A 16,868-nucleotide genomic window follows, 5' to 3' on the forward strand; every position below is an offset into this window, starting at 1 on the left:
GAAATCAACAGATTAGCATTTCTAGCATTTACTTAATTATTGAAGTACAACTGAGAATTACACTGCTCTTGATATAAGCCCCTAAGACATGGGAAACTGGGACAGGAAGACCTGTGGTCTGATTCAGCACAATCATCTTATGGTCATATATTTTTTCCTTTAGCGCGTGCTGACCAGGGTTCACAAAATCTTTTCTTTTTTGTGTATGTGCAGACACTCCAGTATTTGCAACAAAATGCTAAAGAAAGGGCAGAACTTGCAGCAAATGCAGCAACCAGTGTCAGCACCAATTTTTCCATTCCCTCATCTACTTCCAAGATATCTCTGCAGGAGCTCGAGGAGCTACGCAAGCAGCTGGGCAGTGTCACAGCTAACTCCAGTGTACAGCAGGTACTGTCTCTTCCCAAGCTTTGGGCACAAAGTCTTTCCCTTCTGCTCATGTGTATAGTTGTGTTCTTAAGTTTTATCATCTAGTGGAATTATAAATGTTCCTATTGTTGCAGAGAATCTAAATTATCTCTCAGAATTTATTAGTCAGACTATATTAAAATCTTTGTGCTGTTCTTAGCAGAAGTGGCCTTTTTCTATTTTAAGTCAGTTAAGGTAAGTCAAGTTTAGGCCACGACATTTCTAACCGGCGCAGGTTAACGTAATTTCATTTTACCATTTCAAATGACTGCTTTAAGCTGTGCTGACGTTTTCTTTTCTGCCTGTGGCAGTACTTGCTCAGGAGCTCAGCAGCCATTGTGGTGTGTCTCCATCCTTGCTACGGGTTCTGCTCGCTCAGATAATGTGGGTACACTGCCTCACATTGTCATTCCCCAAGTGGACACAGCCATTCCCTCAACTTAGCTATTTGAACTCCTGAAATAAAAGCTGCAAAGTGATCCCAAAGACAAAAAGGAAGAAAAAAACCTGCTGTAGAAGTAAACTATATCATTGCAAGACACAGGCTTAGAAAACAGTTAAGCAAGCATTTCATTATCAGTATGCCGGGAGGTAGGAAGTGCAAAAGGGCGATTATTACTTAAATCTCAACTTTTATTTCCTGTATTCATTTGTATAAATAACTATATTGTGATGGGTTGAGCTTGGCTAGCCACTCTATCACTCTCCTTGCTCAACAGGATGGGGGAGGGAGAAAAATATGTTGAAAAGCTTGTGGGTCAAGATAAGGGCATTTTGGCTGTGGAAGGCACGGGAGCAACTGTGTATGGACAGTTATTTGGACACAGGTAAAAGAGTGATAAGGTCCATAGCGAGTGAGCAACTGGACAATATGTGCAAATGCTTCCATTTAAAATTTTGCAGTTTACCTTTGTCCCAGAGGTTTGTTTCTGTTCTGCCTTCTGATGACTGATCAATAAAATCTAACAGGACAAGCCTCCAGGCTCTGCATGTGACTGTTTCTGAGGATGCCGACCTGCTTGTGGATGCTCAGAAATCACATGCTGGTGTCTTCTCCATCTGCAGTCTCTGTTGTGGCAGTCCCACGCCCTTGCTCAGTGGAGGCATATCTATGTCTTGTTAGTGCACGGGGTCTGCCTGCATTGGTGAGGCATGTGCTTCACTCAGCTGCTTACTCTGTGGCAATGCTGGCCCTGTCTTAGCCATGTGGCGGCATTCACACTCATGATGTGTCTTACCAACCTTTGCTGTTGAGCTCCCTAGCTGTGGCTGTATATGGTTTATTGCCCATGCTGACTGCTCAGCAGATGTGCAGTTACTCTTCGTCTGTGAAGATCTTTCTGTGGGAGTGGCTGAGCTGAGCCGACACCTTCCAAGAACACCCTCCTGTCCCTGGTGAAGGTGATGACAGTAGATGATGCATCTGCCACCAAGTGGGGAATTTGCTGTGGTGGTCAGATCACTTCAGGCCGTCGATGGCTAGAGGAATGGACCCTCCATGTTCAGTGTTTTGGGACACCTGATGGGTCTCAGCCTGAAGGGCTGTACATGCATGTGATGATGGAGAGTTCAAATCCTTAACAGAGAGAGTCCAACCACCTCCTGCTGTCAGGCAGTGATGAAACCAGCCTTGTTCCACATACACTGTGAAATACGCGTCTGCACAGACTGAAATACATGCCTGACTCATCCAAATCCTTCGCAGATGATCTGCGTCATGTGGTTGATTTAGATCATGAAGGGAAGATGAATTTCCAGTAAGATAACTGATCTTTTAAATAGGATTTATGTGCAGACTTGCTAAAAGAGGAAAGAAGGTAAGTGGTGTTCTCTGGGATGTGCAGTTCACAACCAAAGGAATTGAAATGGCAATGCAAGCCAATTAAAAAGATTTGTGCCTCCCTGCTGCTCCATTTATACTTTCTTCAGACTTAAAGAGCTGAAACTCTGATAAAAAGCCCTAATGGTCAGGTGCTTGGGGCCACTGAGTCAGTAGGGCTGTATCAATTCACATAGCTGAAATCTCTTGACCCAGAGTTTCTGCTAGAGCCACTTCCCAAGAGGACTGTCAAGTAGTCATAATAATTGCAACTGATTCATTTCTCCGTGTCTTCTAGAAGCCGGGTTGTGCACTGGCACAAGCCCTGGAGTGATCCTTCATGCTGTATTAATGGATGCAGGGGTCTCACTTGGGCGACTCTATTTGTGATCCTCGTGGCACCATCTTCATTCACCAGGCATGGAGGATAGCTGCCACTGTTTCCACAGACTCGTTGTGGCACTGGTCGGAGGAACCACTGGGGTTGTCCAGTCCAGCCTCCCTCTCACAGCAGGACTGTCACCCACACTAGATCAGGGCAGCTGTTGTTTTGTCCACCTGCATCCTGTAGTCCCCCAGGAGGGAGATACCCCATCTCCCTGCTGACCCCCTATGGCTGCTCCCCCTCTGCGGGAAGAAGCATCTCTTCCTGGCCAATCTCACTATCCCAAGAGGCAGCTTGTGTCCGTGGCCACCTGAACCTTCTGCCACAGCTGGGAGGAGCTTGTCTGCACCCATCGTCTTGGTACTTGTCCTTCCTGTAGTTGCAGGCTGCTCTTAGACCTTCTGTTGGCCAGACCCAGCAAAGCCCAGCTGCTCCCACCACTCCTCCTTGGTCGTGTGCTCTAGGTCCAGTGTATGCCCACCGCTGCCCATCTTCCCTGGCACCAGGGCTGTAGTGCAGGGATCCCTTTGGCGCAGTTGAGCATGAAGATGAGCTCTTTCTCTACCTCGATGGATTTGGGCACTGTCATTGCTTAAGATACCAGATGCAGGTTCATCAGCATGACAGTGGCAAACTGCCACCCTATCCCTTGGGGTTTTAAGTGCCAGGCTGACACCTGAGGGCCAGCCATTTCAGTCCTGGGAGTTTTGTCCAGGCTGTCATTGAAGAGAGGAAGTGATTCACACCCCTGAGACACGTGCTTTTGTCACTGGTGCCACAAGTGCTGTGCCATCTGCCCTGTGATTACTTGGCATTGTCAGAGAGATCATCCAGGGATCTTTCAGTGATTGGAGTTGCTGCTTGGACCAGTTTTGGCCCAAGAATCATCAAGGTGGTAGAAGTTATGTGTTCCCTTTCAGGTAGCTGTGTCCTTTTTAGCCAAAACTGTGTCAACTTTTTTGAACTCTGCCAGTTAACAAATTCACACTAGAGCTGGCTGAACTCCAACAGAAGCTCCCTGCCTCTTTGTCATCCCAGAGAATCACTAATGAAGAAGAACGAGTCCCTTGATCAAGAAGGTTCTGCATTTGTTGTAGGGGTTCTGGCTGCTCCTTTTCATGATCACTATAAGAAGTAGGCCTCAGACCCTGCCTTCTTATTAGGGACAGATGCCACAGCCCACACCCTGACTCCAGGTACACCCCAGCCCGTAGGCTGTGAGCTCACAGGGAGAGAGGTTCCAGCATGCTCCCTCACAGTGCCATGAGCTCATCTGATTTCAGGGACTTCCCTCAGGCACTGGGAAGCTATTGGGCTTATTCTCTTGTAGTAAGGAAGTAGGGAATCTTACAGTAGGTATTTCCCAGGGCCAAGAAGGAAAGGAGACTACTAGATGGATAAGGAATTGGCTGGATGGTTGCATCCAAAGAGTTACAGTCAATGGCTCAATGTCCAAATGGAATCCCTCAAGGGTCCGTATTGGGACCAATACTATTCAATATCTTCATCAATGGCATACCTAGTGGGATCGAGTGCACCCTCCGCAAGTTCCCCGATGACGCCAAGCTGTGTGCAGTCAATACAGTGGAGGGAAGGGATGCCACCCAGAGCGACCTTGACAGGCTGGAGGAGTGGGCCCATGTGAACCTCATGAAGTTCAGCAAGGCCAAGTGCAAGGTCCTGCACCTGGGCTGGGGCAATCTCCACAATCAGTGCAGACTAGGGGATGAAGGGATGGAGAACGGCCCTCTGGAGAAGGACTTGGGGATACTGGTGAAAAAAAATTGGGCAAGAGCCGGCAGTATGCACTTGCAGACCAGAAAGCCAAGCGTATCCTAGGTGCGTCACAAGAAGCGTGACCAGCAGGTCGAGGGAGGTGATTCTCCCCCTCTTTTCTGCTCTGGTGAGACCCCACCTGCAGTACTGTATCCAGCTCTGGGGTCCCTGGTGCAAGAAAGACATGAACCTGTTGGAGCGGGTCCAGAGAAGGGCCACAAAAATGATAAAGAGGGCTGGAGCACCTCTCCTATGAAGACAGGCTGAGAGATTTGGGGTTGTTCAGCCTGAAGAAGAGAAGGCTCCAGGGAGACCTTACTGTGGCCTTTCAATATATAAAGGGGGCTTATAAGAAAAGATGGAGTAAGACTTTTTACCAGGGCCTGTAGTGACAGGACAAGGGGCAACAGTTTTAAACAGAAAGAGGGTAGGTTTAAATGGGGTGCTCCATCTCTGGCAATGTTCAAGGTCAGGCAGGGCAGGGCATTGAGCTACCTGATCTAGTAAAAGATGTCCCTGCCCACGGCAGGGGAGTTGGACTGAACGATCTTTAAAGGTCTCTTCCAACCCAAACCATTCGATGAATTCTATGATCTGATTTCATTTGAAGTTGAAGACAGGAATTACTTCATGTCTCTGAATTTCCAAGGTGTAACTTTCATATAGTCCATCTCACTGAAATAGCTCTATTTTATAGTACTGTCTTCCATCCACATATGCTGTTGAGATCTTACCTGGCTCTGTTAGGTTGTATGGTCTCCCATACTTAGCGCAATGCCTCAGAACCTTTTGGTCTTGGATGCTTTCTTAGTCTGCTCTCTCATAAGTATTCATGGTTCATGGAGATGCTGTGATGGTGAGGTCCATGGTTTGTGGAGCTTTTCTTCCAACTCATTCCTCCCTGCCATTTGGAAAGATGTAATGATGGCTGCCCTTCTCCTAAGCAGAAGCTTGTTCATACAGCCGTGTTGCATAGGGCCAGTGCTATAGGGCGGTCTTCCATTACAGGTCTTTAATGACCTGGAGCTCAAGATGATACAGGAAGTGCACATGATGTTTTCATGTTTTAGCCAATGTCTGTGCGTCCAGATCGTGACGGACAAGTAAACTACTGTATACTACTTCAATAGAGGAGTATTTTCTCACTGTATGGGTTTGAGATATATGAAGGGCTTCAAGTTGCTTACCCATGTGAAGGACTCGGTCTTACACTGAGATCTGCAGTTTTATGTGAAGTTTAGTCATCCTTTGAATTGCTGGCAGCTTACTTTGCGCTTCATCCTTCTCCATACCCTCCTATGAGACTTCTGTTTCTGTTAGAGGAGCAGAGGAAATTGAGGTCCTTCTAGCAGATCACACATATACGATATAAGTAGAAATGTAGTGTTGCTTTGGGGTGCCTCTCTGTCCTGAGGGCATTGTACCGGCATTATGCCAGCAGCGAGGCTGCAGCAAACATGCCCAGAATTGGTGCTGCTTGGAGGACTGGTCCCACAGCTGATGCTTGTTTGAAGGATTTCAAGACCCAGCACTGGGCAGCTCTGAGAATATGAAAAATAGCCAGGGCCAGCCACAGCATGCATCAATTACCTCTCACATGTAAGAGTGCTATTCTTTAAGAGGCAAAGCTCACACGCATGTTTGCTTCCTTCCCAAGTTCCTCTCTCCTCTGAGACCTCCTATGAGAGGAAAGTAAAATGACCCTGTGCATTTCCCATTTCACGTACACATCTGTGGAACTTAAGAAATGGCATTCATAAGCATGTGCCCTGTGTTTGCGCTTGGGGCTCTAAATATTCATGTAGGTTGTACATCTCACAGGCTTCTCCAGCTGATAATTAATCTTGCACTCTATTTATTTTAGTGTCAGAAGCCTGGAGCCAGGGTTGGAAAGTCTTTCGGTCTTAACAACTCACTTCCTTTGCTGATGCCCTATTCTGAATGAAAAACTCCCCATCATTTTCCAGCTGTCTGTGGGTGGGTTATCTGGATTGCATTTGACATGCAGCTACTCAGGGGGCACTGTGCAGAAACCGAGTTCAGAGGTGTTCGTTAGCCTATCTGTAAGTGCCCCTTGAATAAGATGTTACTGCTTACTGCTTCTGGAAGGAGTTTGCTGGCTTTCATGTGGTGCGCTTTGCAAACTAGTAAGCTGCCTGGTAGGGGTGCAGAAAGGCGTTATTTGGTGTACCCTCCAATAAAAAGACGGCCAACTGTACAAAAAAATCACCTCTGCAGCTCTGAGACCAATAGACTAGATGGTACTGGGAGACCAAATCCTACACCGTGCTACTGAAACATCAGCTATTCTACTTTCTGTTGCCAAGTTATCAGTTTACAGTCAATTTCTGCTTAAAATTCAAAATTTCTTGGACTTTTGAAGATCTCTTTTTCTCCTTTCTCTCTCTTTCTTTTTCCAACAGCCTCTTGAGCTTACACGAAAAATCCTCCGAGATAAGCAGAACAAGAAGAATTCTGGTCAGCCCATTCCAGTATTTCCATCCTGGGTGTATGAGAGACCCGCGCTTATTGGCGATTTCTTAATTGGCACCAGTTTAAGCACTGACACAACAGTACCTATAGGTATGTGATATACAGGGAAAACTGCATTAACTTCTTATGTTTTGTACTTGTTCAGAAGCGCCGTTCAGATTTCATGACACTCAGGATGAAAGCAAAACTTGGCTCCTTGTACTCTGCAGCTGAAGAGTGGGGTTCAAAAAAAACACCCCAAACTTACTTTGTTCACAGTGTTTCTCCTATACTGAATTCCCGCCCCACTGTTGATCCATGGGATCTAATCTGTTTTGAGTTTCCCAGTCCTTTTTCTCTCGAGTCACAACCTCCATAAAATCATACTGTAGGAGTATCACATCTGTATTCTCAGCTGAAAAATCTGTAGTCGTACCTGACAAGGGAGTATTCATCAATCCACCCAGCTCAATGTCCTCTCCAGTAAGGCTATAACAACCTCCCTGATTTGCTGTCTCCTCACTAGAGCAGCAGGGGACTAATCTCTCCCTGTTGTATTCTAGCTTTATGCTGAGCTGTGTGTAGTTTCTTATTCATAAATTAGATTTAAGTACTTTTTTTGGAAGAGAACAGCTGAGTTAGAGACTCATGTTTCCATTCCCCAGAACTGTGGAGGCTCCTACAAGAAACCTGTAGCTTCTTCCTGATGTGTATTTGAGCGGCATCTAAGGGGGACATGAAAACAATAGGCTCATTCTTGGAGGTGCCTTTAAATGGCTTGTTCACCAGTGCATTTCTGCCGGGGCCTTTTGGGATGTGCTGTAAGGGTATGTTCCTAGCAAGCTCAGAACCATTTGTTCTCTCACATACAATCCTACAAATGGAGAGGGATTGTTACCTTGTTTCATGAGATAAGCTTTGTTGTAGTTAGTGTTGTAGCCACTTGGTTCCCTGATCTTCTGATGCACTTGGTTATATTTTGGGTTGAGTCCTTTATGCTTCTTTGCACCTTGTTTGTAGTTGACCGCACCATTCAGAGACCCTACAGTTTGCAGTCCACCTGCAGCTTTTGCTGGGGTAGCATTTCTTTGTGTCTGTATTTGAACTGTTTTCCTGATATTTGAATATTTCAGTGGAGGGGAGGTAGGGATTGTTTTTGACAAGACTGGAGCTCTTTGGGTCCAGTATAACTGAGCCCTTTTGGGTGGAAGGATCAGCAGCACAAGCTGTGGGTGATAGGTGATGTTCTCTTGGCCACAGATGTCGGATGTGTAGCCCTGTCTACATGGTTTGCTTTGGGTATAAATGAGCAAGGGATTCTGTTTTCCATGAAAGCCAGGTAGATGATTTTGGAGTTGACCCTAACTCAGTTTTATTTCTCTCTATCTTGATTCAGCTTTGTGTGATCTTCCTTTGTTCTCTTTGAATGGTAGTATATATTCCTTTTAAGCTTCGGGTACTAGACTGAAATGATATGAGTGGATGATCAGGTAGTACCGCAGCATGTTCTGATTGTGTTCTTTTTTTGTCTTCTCTTTGAAAACAGGTACTTTGCCATTAGCCTCCCAAGAATCCGTGATTGTGGAGGACTTGCTGTATGTTCTGATTGGTGTGGATGGAAGATACATCACAGCACAGCCTTTTGTAGGCAGGCAGAACCGCGCATTTTCAGTTGATCCAAACCTTGACTTGTCCATCAAAGAGCTCGTGACCAGGATTCTTCCTGTAGCAGCAAGTTACTCTGCTGTCACCAGGTACCAAGCTGACTTTTGTCAGAGGAAGATGTTCTCCTTTGAGCACCAGGTTGTAGAATAGTGAATGTGTCATTGTGCAGATGTTAACTTCCAAGCTTAATTTAAACTTACAGGAATATAAAATAAGAATGACAATTTCTTTGTATTGGTTTTAGCAACATTTCTTTTTGCTGGGTTTCTTCTCTGTGTTGCCAGTTCACTTCTTCATTCACCTCACCTTTGCTTTGTCCAGACTTGGTCTTGGTACATTCAGGCAAAGTGCAAATAGGATATGTCTGGTTATTCTGTCTTGTCTGTTCCCACTCTGCTATGAATTTCTCCCCATTTCCTGCTTTTTGCTCTCCTCTGGGCATCCAAGACTGAGACAACCTTTGTGTGCTTCTGCACAAGAGAACCTACTGCTGCCTAGTCTCTGGTAGCTACCTTAAGTAATTGTTAAAAGATCCTAGTACAAGGCACATCTCACTAACAGCAGATGTTTGTTATGTAGATGTCTGCATTTGATTCAAAGTCCCTAAAAGATCAGCAAAGAGAGCAAAGCATTTTTAGGATGTGATTCATCCAATCTCTTTTACATGCCTCCTTCCAGATGATATGACTTGTGTTCAGAAGCATCTGTCTCTCTCCACTAACACATATGGAGCCATCTTAATCTGGTCAGATAAATCCCTGCTGTGGCATGTGGTGTCAGAAGCTAGCAACAGTGCTTTTCCCACATGTCTGGGTGCACATCGCTTCCTTTTGAGATCTTTTCCTGTCCCTAATCTGTTGCTTGTGCAAAGACAATCACCTTGAAAATCCTGGCTCTCACTTTTTACATAGTGGTTTTGCAAATAATTCTAGTTTCCCTGCAATTTGGGGGGAAACGTCTTCCCACAGCTTTCCGTACTAGGAAATGTGGTAATGGGAAATAGGCAGGGGGACACAGAGCAAATGTGGAACCCGAAACTCCATCTAAAGACTGGTGCGCTTTCCAACACATGATCTATTCGTGTGCTTGTACAGTGTCCTGAAGATAAAATTCCTGAAAATTGATAGAAGGTGCCTTGCCTGAAAGAGTTTCCATTTTGCTTTTTACAGGTTCATAGAGGAGAAGTCTTCCTTTGAGTATGGACAGGTAAATCATGCTCTGGCTGCTGCTATGCGGACTCTAATCAAGGAATACATGATACTAATTACCCAGTTGGAACATCTTCAGAGACAGGGACTTCTGTCACTGCAGAAGCTCTGGTTTTATATCCAGCCCACAATGAGGACCCTGGAGATTCTTGCTTCGCTTGGTGAGTTTCAAAAATACAGTCATTACATTTTGACAGGTGCGTGACAGTGGCTTCTGAAAACTCTGCAGAGTAGCAATACAGAGAGGGCATATGTCATTTTAATTTTACGTTATATTAAAAAAGAAAGCCAAAGGGAATCGTACTTGTCAGAGCACTGCTCTTTTTTGAGGGTGGTGGGCTCTAGGGCTGAATCTGCCCTTCAGAGCTGTCATGAGGCAAGTCCATGCCTTTTACCTTCACAATCCATGCCCTTCGGATCAGTTGTTTCCACCACTGTTGTCTCTACTCAGCTTCTTTCCAAATGCCTCTCCAGCTATGTGTGGATGTATAACCACAAACCGATTCAACCAGAAGGAACCCCTGGAAGTTTCTAGTCCAGCCCCTTGCTCACAGCTACAGCAGGTTGCTCAGGGCCGTGTCCAGGCGAGTCTGGACAATCCCCAGCAGTGGAGATCCCGCACCATTCTGAGCCCTTTCCCATGACTTCACCACCCTTTTTGTGAACATTTCTTTCTGTATCTCCAACTGGAGTTGTCCTTCTTGTAACTTTTGCCCTTTTGATATTGTCACTGTGCTTCTCCAAGAGGAGTCTCATACCATCTCCTCTAGAACCATCCATTGGATAGTGAAGGAATGAGGTTCGACAACCCTCAGCTTCATCTTCTCTTCTCTTGGCTAACAAGCCCAGCTCCCTGAGGCTCTCCTTGTGTGCCCTGGGCACCAGCTCCCCCCATCTTATTAACTGGACTCTACTGGACTCTTCATTTTGTCATTCGCACTGGGGACCCCAAACTGAACGCAGTGTTCCAGGTGCAGCCTCACCAGTGCTGGGCAGAGGGGAATAATCGCTGGCAGTGCAGCCCTGGGTGCAGTTGGTGTTCATTGCTGTAAGGACACGCTGCCGACCCATGATCAGCTGGTTGTCCACCAGGACCCCCTGGTTGTTCTCTGCAGTGCTGCTCCTCAGCCAGCCAGTCCCAGCCTGTGCTGTTGAGGTTGTTGGTCACAGATGCAGTTACCTCAGTAATTTTAGTTAAACTCTTCGGTGTGAGAATACTTGTACGTTTCTCTCTACTCAACCCAGAGAATTTATCTGGATGTAAATATCTGTTCTGTTCACAATCTGGAATTGAGTGATCCCTCTTGGTATTCGTGTTTGCTGAAATTTTCAGTTTTTTGGAACACAGCAGTTAGCCAACTACATTAAGATTTATGTCAATCCAAAACTCACAACAGTACTGTATTCCTCTATCCATACATCTCTTTTGTGATGGCAAAGTACAAATTTCCCTATCAACCTACCTAAATCCTGGTGTTCGAGCTATATGCATGGCTACCTCAGTGTTACAGTTGAGAACAGAAGTGCTTTTGAGATCAGAGGTTTCTCAAGCGAGTCACTGAAGTGTGTGTTTCTTCCATTACCACCTGGAAAGTGGATCTCTGTGCCTCCTCAGTGTAGGAGGCTTTTGGACTCTAAGCCACCATGTACTTTGTGTCTACCTGAGTTCAGTTCTCCTCCCCTGGAGGGCTGGGTTTGGTTATTGCTATTTTACACTGTGGATCATTTGAGTTTTCATTTTAGGACATTTCAGGATGTAAGCTTTTGCTTGTTTGGTGGAATGGCCTTGCATCTAACAGCAGGGGTCTACAGCTGACATGGAGATCTGTGACTTAGGATGGTCAGCTAATCAACTGCTAACTTCATTAAGTTTAACAGCATAGCTTGTGCAATTAATCTGTGTCAGCTTTGTGTCTTATATCTATATTTTTAAATTTTAGCTACTTCTGTGGATAAAGGTGAGTGTATGGGAGGATCAACCCTGAGCTTACTCCATGACAAGACTTTCAATTACACGGGGGACAGCCAGGCCCAGGAGCTGTGCCTGTATTTAACCAAGGCAGCCAGTGTGCCTTATTTTGAAATTCTGGAAAAGTGGATATATCGAGGCATCATTAATGATCCATACAGGTAAAGAACAGTTAAGGAATGAAAATGAATGTAAAAGTTAAGAAATACTGTTCGGGTCTTTGGCTTCTACTTTTTTAGTGCACCTATCCCTCTGCTCTATAGAGTCTGCATAGCCTAGGGGCCTGGACCTGGCAGCAGTAGGTAGGCAAGGCAGCATTGCAAGGAAGGGGAGCTGCAAGAGAGTGTTTAACTACATTTCTTGTTTGATTCAGGGGTTATACAGTCAGAGACACTGTCACTTGCTTTATTTTTCCAGATTGAAAGAAATTATATGCAAAAGTCAATAGCACAACAGTTCAAATATGCAATCCACTCAAATTCCACCTTACCATGCCCGTCCCCCTTTAAATAGTCTCTGCTCACATCCTCATCCTCTTCACAACAGGGGTGAGCCCTCTTCTCATGGGGCACGAGTGTGATAACTCAGTGAATCTAGGTTAAATGTAGTCCACTGATATGCTAATCTGAGATGAGCTAACAGCACTCTCTGAAGTTTCTTGGCTTTTATAGAATCATTTGAAGCATTTTGCTGTCTTTAATAGTTTATGCAGCATTTCTGTTTCCCACATTTTCAGAATGCTAAGGGGGGGCAAAACTCAAGTTAAAATAGCTAAAATTAATGCTTTCCTGACGGTGAGAAGGCAGACAAAGGCCAGCTTCCTCACCTCTACACTGACTACCAAATAATGTTTAGACTTGGTTTGTGAACCCTGTAAAATTCTGTTTCTGTCATAATTGATTGCAGATTAGCAGAATCACTCTGCATAATGCTTCTCCTTTTACTATAAATACAGACTAGTTTCAGTTCTTGATTGGAATGCATTTTCATGAGACCTTATTTCTGATAGATCATATTACCAGTTTACAGGTCAAAAAAAGTAATCCTCATTGTACCACTTCCTGCTTCTAAACATCTGCTTTAACTGTTCAGTGAGTTCATGGTGGAGGAACATGAGCTGCAGAAGGAGAAGATTCAGGAGGACTATAATGACAAGTATTGGGATCAAAGATATACTGTTGTTCAGCAACAGATTCCCTCATTCTTGCAGAAAATGGCTGACAAAATACTAAGCACAGGTAGGTAAAGATATGCTTCTGATGTAGGAAGAATCTTGAGACAAGCATTGCTATTCTTTATCTAAAGATAAAGTAAATGTCATCATGCTTTGCCAGTTTATGGGGTTGTCTAGCTGAACTTTTCAGAGGAACAGAAGAATCAGATTTTAAAAGAACCCCAAATCCTGTAAGTAAAACAACACGTGGGAGGGAGTCCAGCAGCAAGGGGAGCTCTCTGTTGTACTGCTGTTTCATGGGTACAGTTTTCTAGCAGCTAGCTAGATGGAGCTAGACAACTGAGGTTTTACATATTGTGTTTTAATTTGGGTGTTTAAATGAAGCATGCAATCTGATTGCTGCCATTGTTCTTTTCCATAAGTAAAGAACCCTCCAAAAGCTACTTCTGAAGTGCAGCACCAGTTCTTCAGAGTTTCTGGCTATCTGCAGAGATGTTTTGCTACCACTGGGAAACAAAACCATCTCTAAATCTCTTCTTAAATGTGATACTGGGTGCCTAATTTAAAATTCTGTATCATCTTTTGAAAGATGAAAGGTCTTGAAAGGTGTCTGAATCCTTTCTAGCTTTCAGTAAGATTTAGTGTAAACATTTCACAGCATATCTTCCTCTTGAAGGTAGTGGTCTGAAAGTTTTCCTGTTGGATATACAGTAGGTATGAATATGGGATATTCTTTCTTTTTGCTTCTAGGGAAATATTTAAATGTTGTGCGAGAATGTGGACGGGATGTTACCTGCCCTGTGGCTAAAGAGGTCATCTATACTTTAAAAGAGCGAGCATATGTGGAACAAATAGAAAAAGCATATAACTATGCTAGCAAAGTTCTTCTGGATTTCCTAATGGAGGAGAAAGAGCTGGTGGCTCACCTAAGGTTTGATTTATTTTACTAAACAGATGTTAAATAGATTGGTTCTGATAGTGAGCATAAGGTTTTGAAGTTAGCGCTCTTTTCTTGGGATATTATTGATGTATTCTCTCGATTTCCATTAGAAAGATTGACCTGAAAAAATAAGATTTGGGTTTTTTCCTGAAGAAAAAAAAGAAAAGTGTATAATCATAGAAATGTTGGGTGGGAAGGATGTCTGGGGGTCTCTAGTCCAACTTCCTTGGAAGGCTGTTGCCAAAACTAGGTCAGGGCAGTTGTGGCTTTATCTAGCCCAATCCCAAAACCTGCCCTCAAGTATGGACGTCCCCCACCTCTCTCATGACTTGTCCCACAGCAGTATGTCACTTCCACCCAGGAAGGGAGTTTCCCAATATCATCTGGTATGATCAAGAAGAGTTTAAGTTGAACAAGAAATAGCTTGATATTAAGTATCTCACCAAATATATGCCATGGTTATTGTTCAGGCAAACACAGGTAATTGGGACAGAGTAAGTGTATTAGCCTCAAGTTTCAGTACCGGGTTTTTCTTAATATTGTCCTTTTTTTAAAGTTCATTTTAAACCTATATTTTGATTCTTGTAACACATTCAGCTGATAGCAAATGCAAGTGCATTCTAGCATGCAAACTCCAGCTTTCTTGTGCTAATCAAGCTTTTAGTTTTATTGCTATCTTCAGAAAACAGAAAAAACAGGAATCTTAACTATCCAGAAGACCAACACAGCAGCAAATAGTAGAAGAAATTGCAGCTGATAGCTGGTTGTAAGATAGTTTGTAATTGGGCTGAGACCTGGTACCAGAGGTTCTGCTTCAAACCAGTGACAGACTGTGAAAGAAAGTGGTCTGAGCTTCGTGGGACAAACCTGCCAAGTGACTTGCACAAGGAGATGCCAATTGGGAGATATAAGCTGGAGCAGTAATGGCAACTGAAGTGAATGTGCCTAGCAGGCCAGGTGGGATTGCTTTGGGCCTGCTTTATGCTAGGTCTGAAAAAGTTGTAGCCGCAACAAAGGTGTCTGCTTCAGACCTGGGAACACTACATCTCCAGCTGAGAGAGGTTGTGGGAAGACCTGAAGATCCATGGTTCAGTCCTTTGAAACTGATATGTGCCTTCCTGTCCTGTGAAAACCACCAGAGAACATGCCTTGTTTCATGAAAGGTTATAAGAGCTGTCTGAAACCTGTCAGTTAAGGAGATTGTTCCTAGCCTTGCTAATGACTGTCATCCTTCCAAGCCTTCTTTGCTTAATAGGATTGTTCAAAAGACACTGGCTTCCAAAGCTCTGGTGGCACATGTCTTCTGTTGGGCCTGTCTGTCACAATGTAGTTTCGGGTTAAGGTGTTGCTCAGCCTCTCCAGCTGGGGTTGATGTCTGTGACCTCCTCATCTTCGAAACAGCCTCTCTGCTAGATCATTCTGCAGCTGTCCTGTGTGCATGTAATCTGCTGGGGTGCAAGGGCAGGGGCAGCTGGTTGAGGAGGAAGTTACTGAGCTTCCAGCGTGTATGTGCGCTTTGAGGGCTGATGTGGGATGGTTGTGATCAAACCCCAGGGACCTGTGACAGATAACCACTTCTCAGTTAAGCGGGAGTACTGACTGTCTCTCTCCAGCATCCCAGAAGTGTTGCTTGGAAGGGACCAACAACCTTGGTAGGTCTCTAGTTCAACCTTCTGCTTGAAGTGGGGTTGTCGCCAGCATTAGGTCAGGTTTTTATTTGGGTTTGCGCTCTAGGGTGTGTCAGCAGTAAATATCTCGCTCCTCTAACTGTTGTGTCCTCAGTTACCCGCTGACACTGTCGTGACTTCCTTCTGACTGGGGGAGTTTTCTTGGTTCAAGAGAGTAATGACAATCAGGGAAACAGAGGGGCTGAGCATTGTCCCAAATTGACAGTGATCAGGAGTCTGCAGCCACGTTGTGTTAAGGCTGTGCTGGTCCTATTTTTGCTCTGAAAACTGCAGTTATCATGTGTGATCTTTAGCCAGGCACTAAGTTAATCCTCAAACTCTCCTCTGAGCTATTTCCAAGCTCCTAGCCCAGTGCAGTTAACTCTCCCTGGTGCCAAGTGAAAATTAAAGTTTATGCATTAGCAGAAGTCAATGCAAGTACCCGGAGTACTTAAAAAATCAGCACAGATACTTGTTCATTCAAAGGAGTCCAAGATTCTGCTCTGTATTGGCAACTGCCTCTTGGCTGGATCTGCACATCGTGGAGGTTGGAGTGTTGTTCAGGGTAGCAGTATAAGCCTTCGCCCAGCAATGTAGTGCATACTTTTTTTTTCTAAGGTGCATTTTTCAAGGAAAAAAAGAACAGCAACAGCCCTGATCTGACTGCACAAAAGCGTCCTGGCAGAGGTGGAAGGGAGGAGGGGACATGTATCAAAGACTAGTCTCCAGATGTGGAGTCTCCAAATATGGCTGTGTGTAGTGTATGAAGAGGAACATTTTGTGATTAAACCCAGTAGGCTGGCTGAATTGATTGTTTTTGTTCTTTTAGGCTTAATATGGATTAACTTAAGCTTTAAAAAACATGATCAATTGTCCCTCCATTTTCTTGAGCAGATCTATAAAACACTATTTCCTGATGGATCAAGGGGACTTTTTTGTTCACTTCATGGATCTCACGGAAGAGGAACTTAAGAAGCCTGTAGATGACATCATAACTACGAGGCTAGAGGCTCTGCTTGAATTAGCCCTGCGAATGAGCACAGCCAACACAGATCCTTTCAAGGACGATTTAAAGGTAAGAATGTATGTAAGCAGAAGATAAATGAATTTGAGCTGAAGGCCTTCCGTGATTTGGGAAGATCTGTGTGCCTGTAGGAACCTGCTGAATGTACAGTGAAGGAAGAGAGAACTGATGGCTGTCCTTCTGTAGACCTCTGGGTTAAGTCCTCTTTCATCCAGATTAGCAACTGGAAGTACCCACCCTGGACAAGGGGCTGCGTTTTCTTGCTGGCATCTGAACATGGAGAAGGTGCTTTTGGGTGGCCTCAGGATGAGGTGGAAGTAGTAGTATGTCTCTCATACTTAATCTCAGCTTGGGTGCTCAC

General features: G+C 44.6%; 1 protein-coding gene across 4 annotated transcripts in view; it reads left to right on the forward strand.

Moving 5' to 3' along the window:
• TUBGCP2 (tubulin gamma complex component 2) overlaps nt 1-16,868 on the forward strand; it is a 37,881-nt gene that overhangs the window by 3,881 nt on the left and 17,132 nt on the right. For 3 of the 4 annotated variants that reach the window (XM_069795947.1, XM_069795949.1, XM_069795948.1), the window contains 9 exons: nt 214-390; nt 6,356-6,451; nt 6,812-6,971; nt 8,407-8,614; nt 9,695-9,894; nt 11,674-11,863; nt 12,795-12,940; nt 13,627-13,807; nt 16,378-16,558. In XM_069795947.1, coding sequence (XP_069652048.1) covers nt 214-390; nt 6,356-6,451; nt 6,812-6,971; nt 8,407-8,614; nt 9,695-9,894; nt 11,674-11,863; nt 12,795-12,940; nt 13,627-13,807; nt 16,378-16,558 — 1,539 coding nt within the window. The remainder of the gene's footprint in view (nt 1-213; nt 391-6,355; nt 6,452-6,811; nt 6,972-8,406; nt 8,615-9,694; nt 9,895-11,673; nt 11,864-12,794; nt 12,941-13,626; nt 13,808-16,377; nt 16,559-16,868) is intronic. The other variant, XM_069795950.1, reaches the window with a different exon arrangement.

Source organism: Haliaeetus albicilla, chromosome 11, assembly GCF_947461875.1.
Source record: "Haliaeetus albicilla chromosome 11, bHalAlb1.1, whole genome shotgun sequence".
Classification (NCBI taxonomy): domain Eukaryota; kingdom Metazoa; phylum Chordata; class Aves; order Accipitriformes; family Accipitridae; genus Haliaeetus; species Haliaeetus albicilla.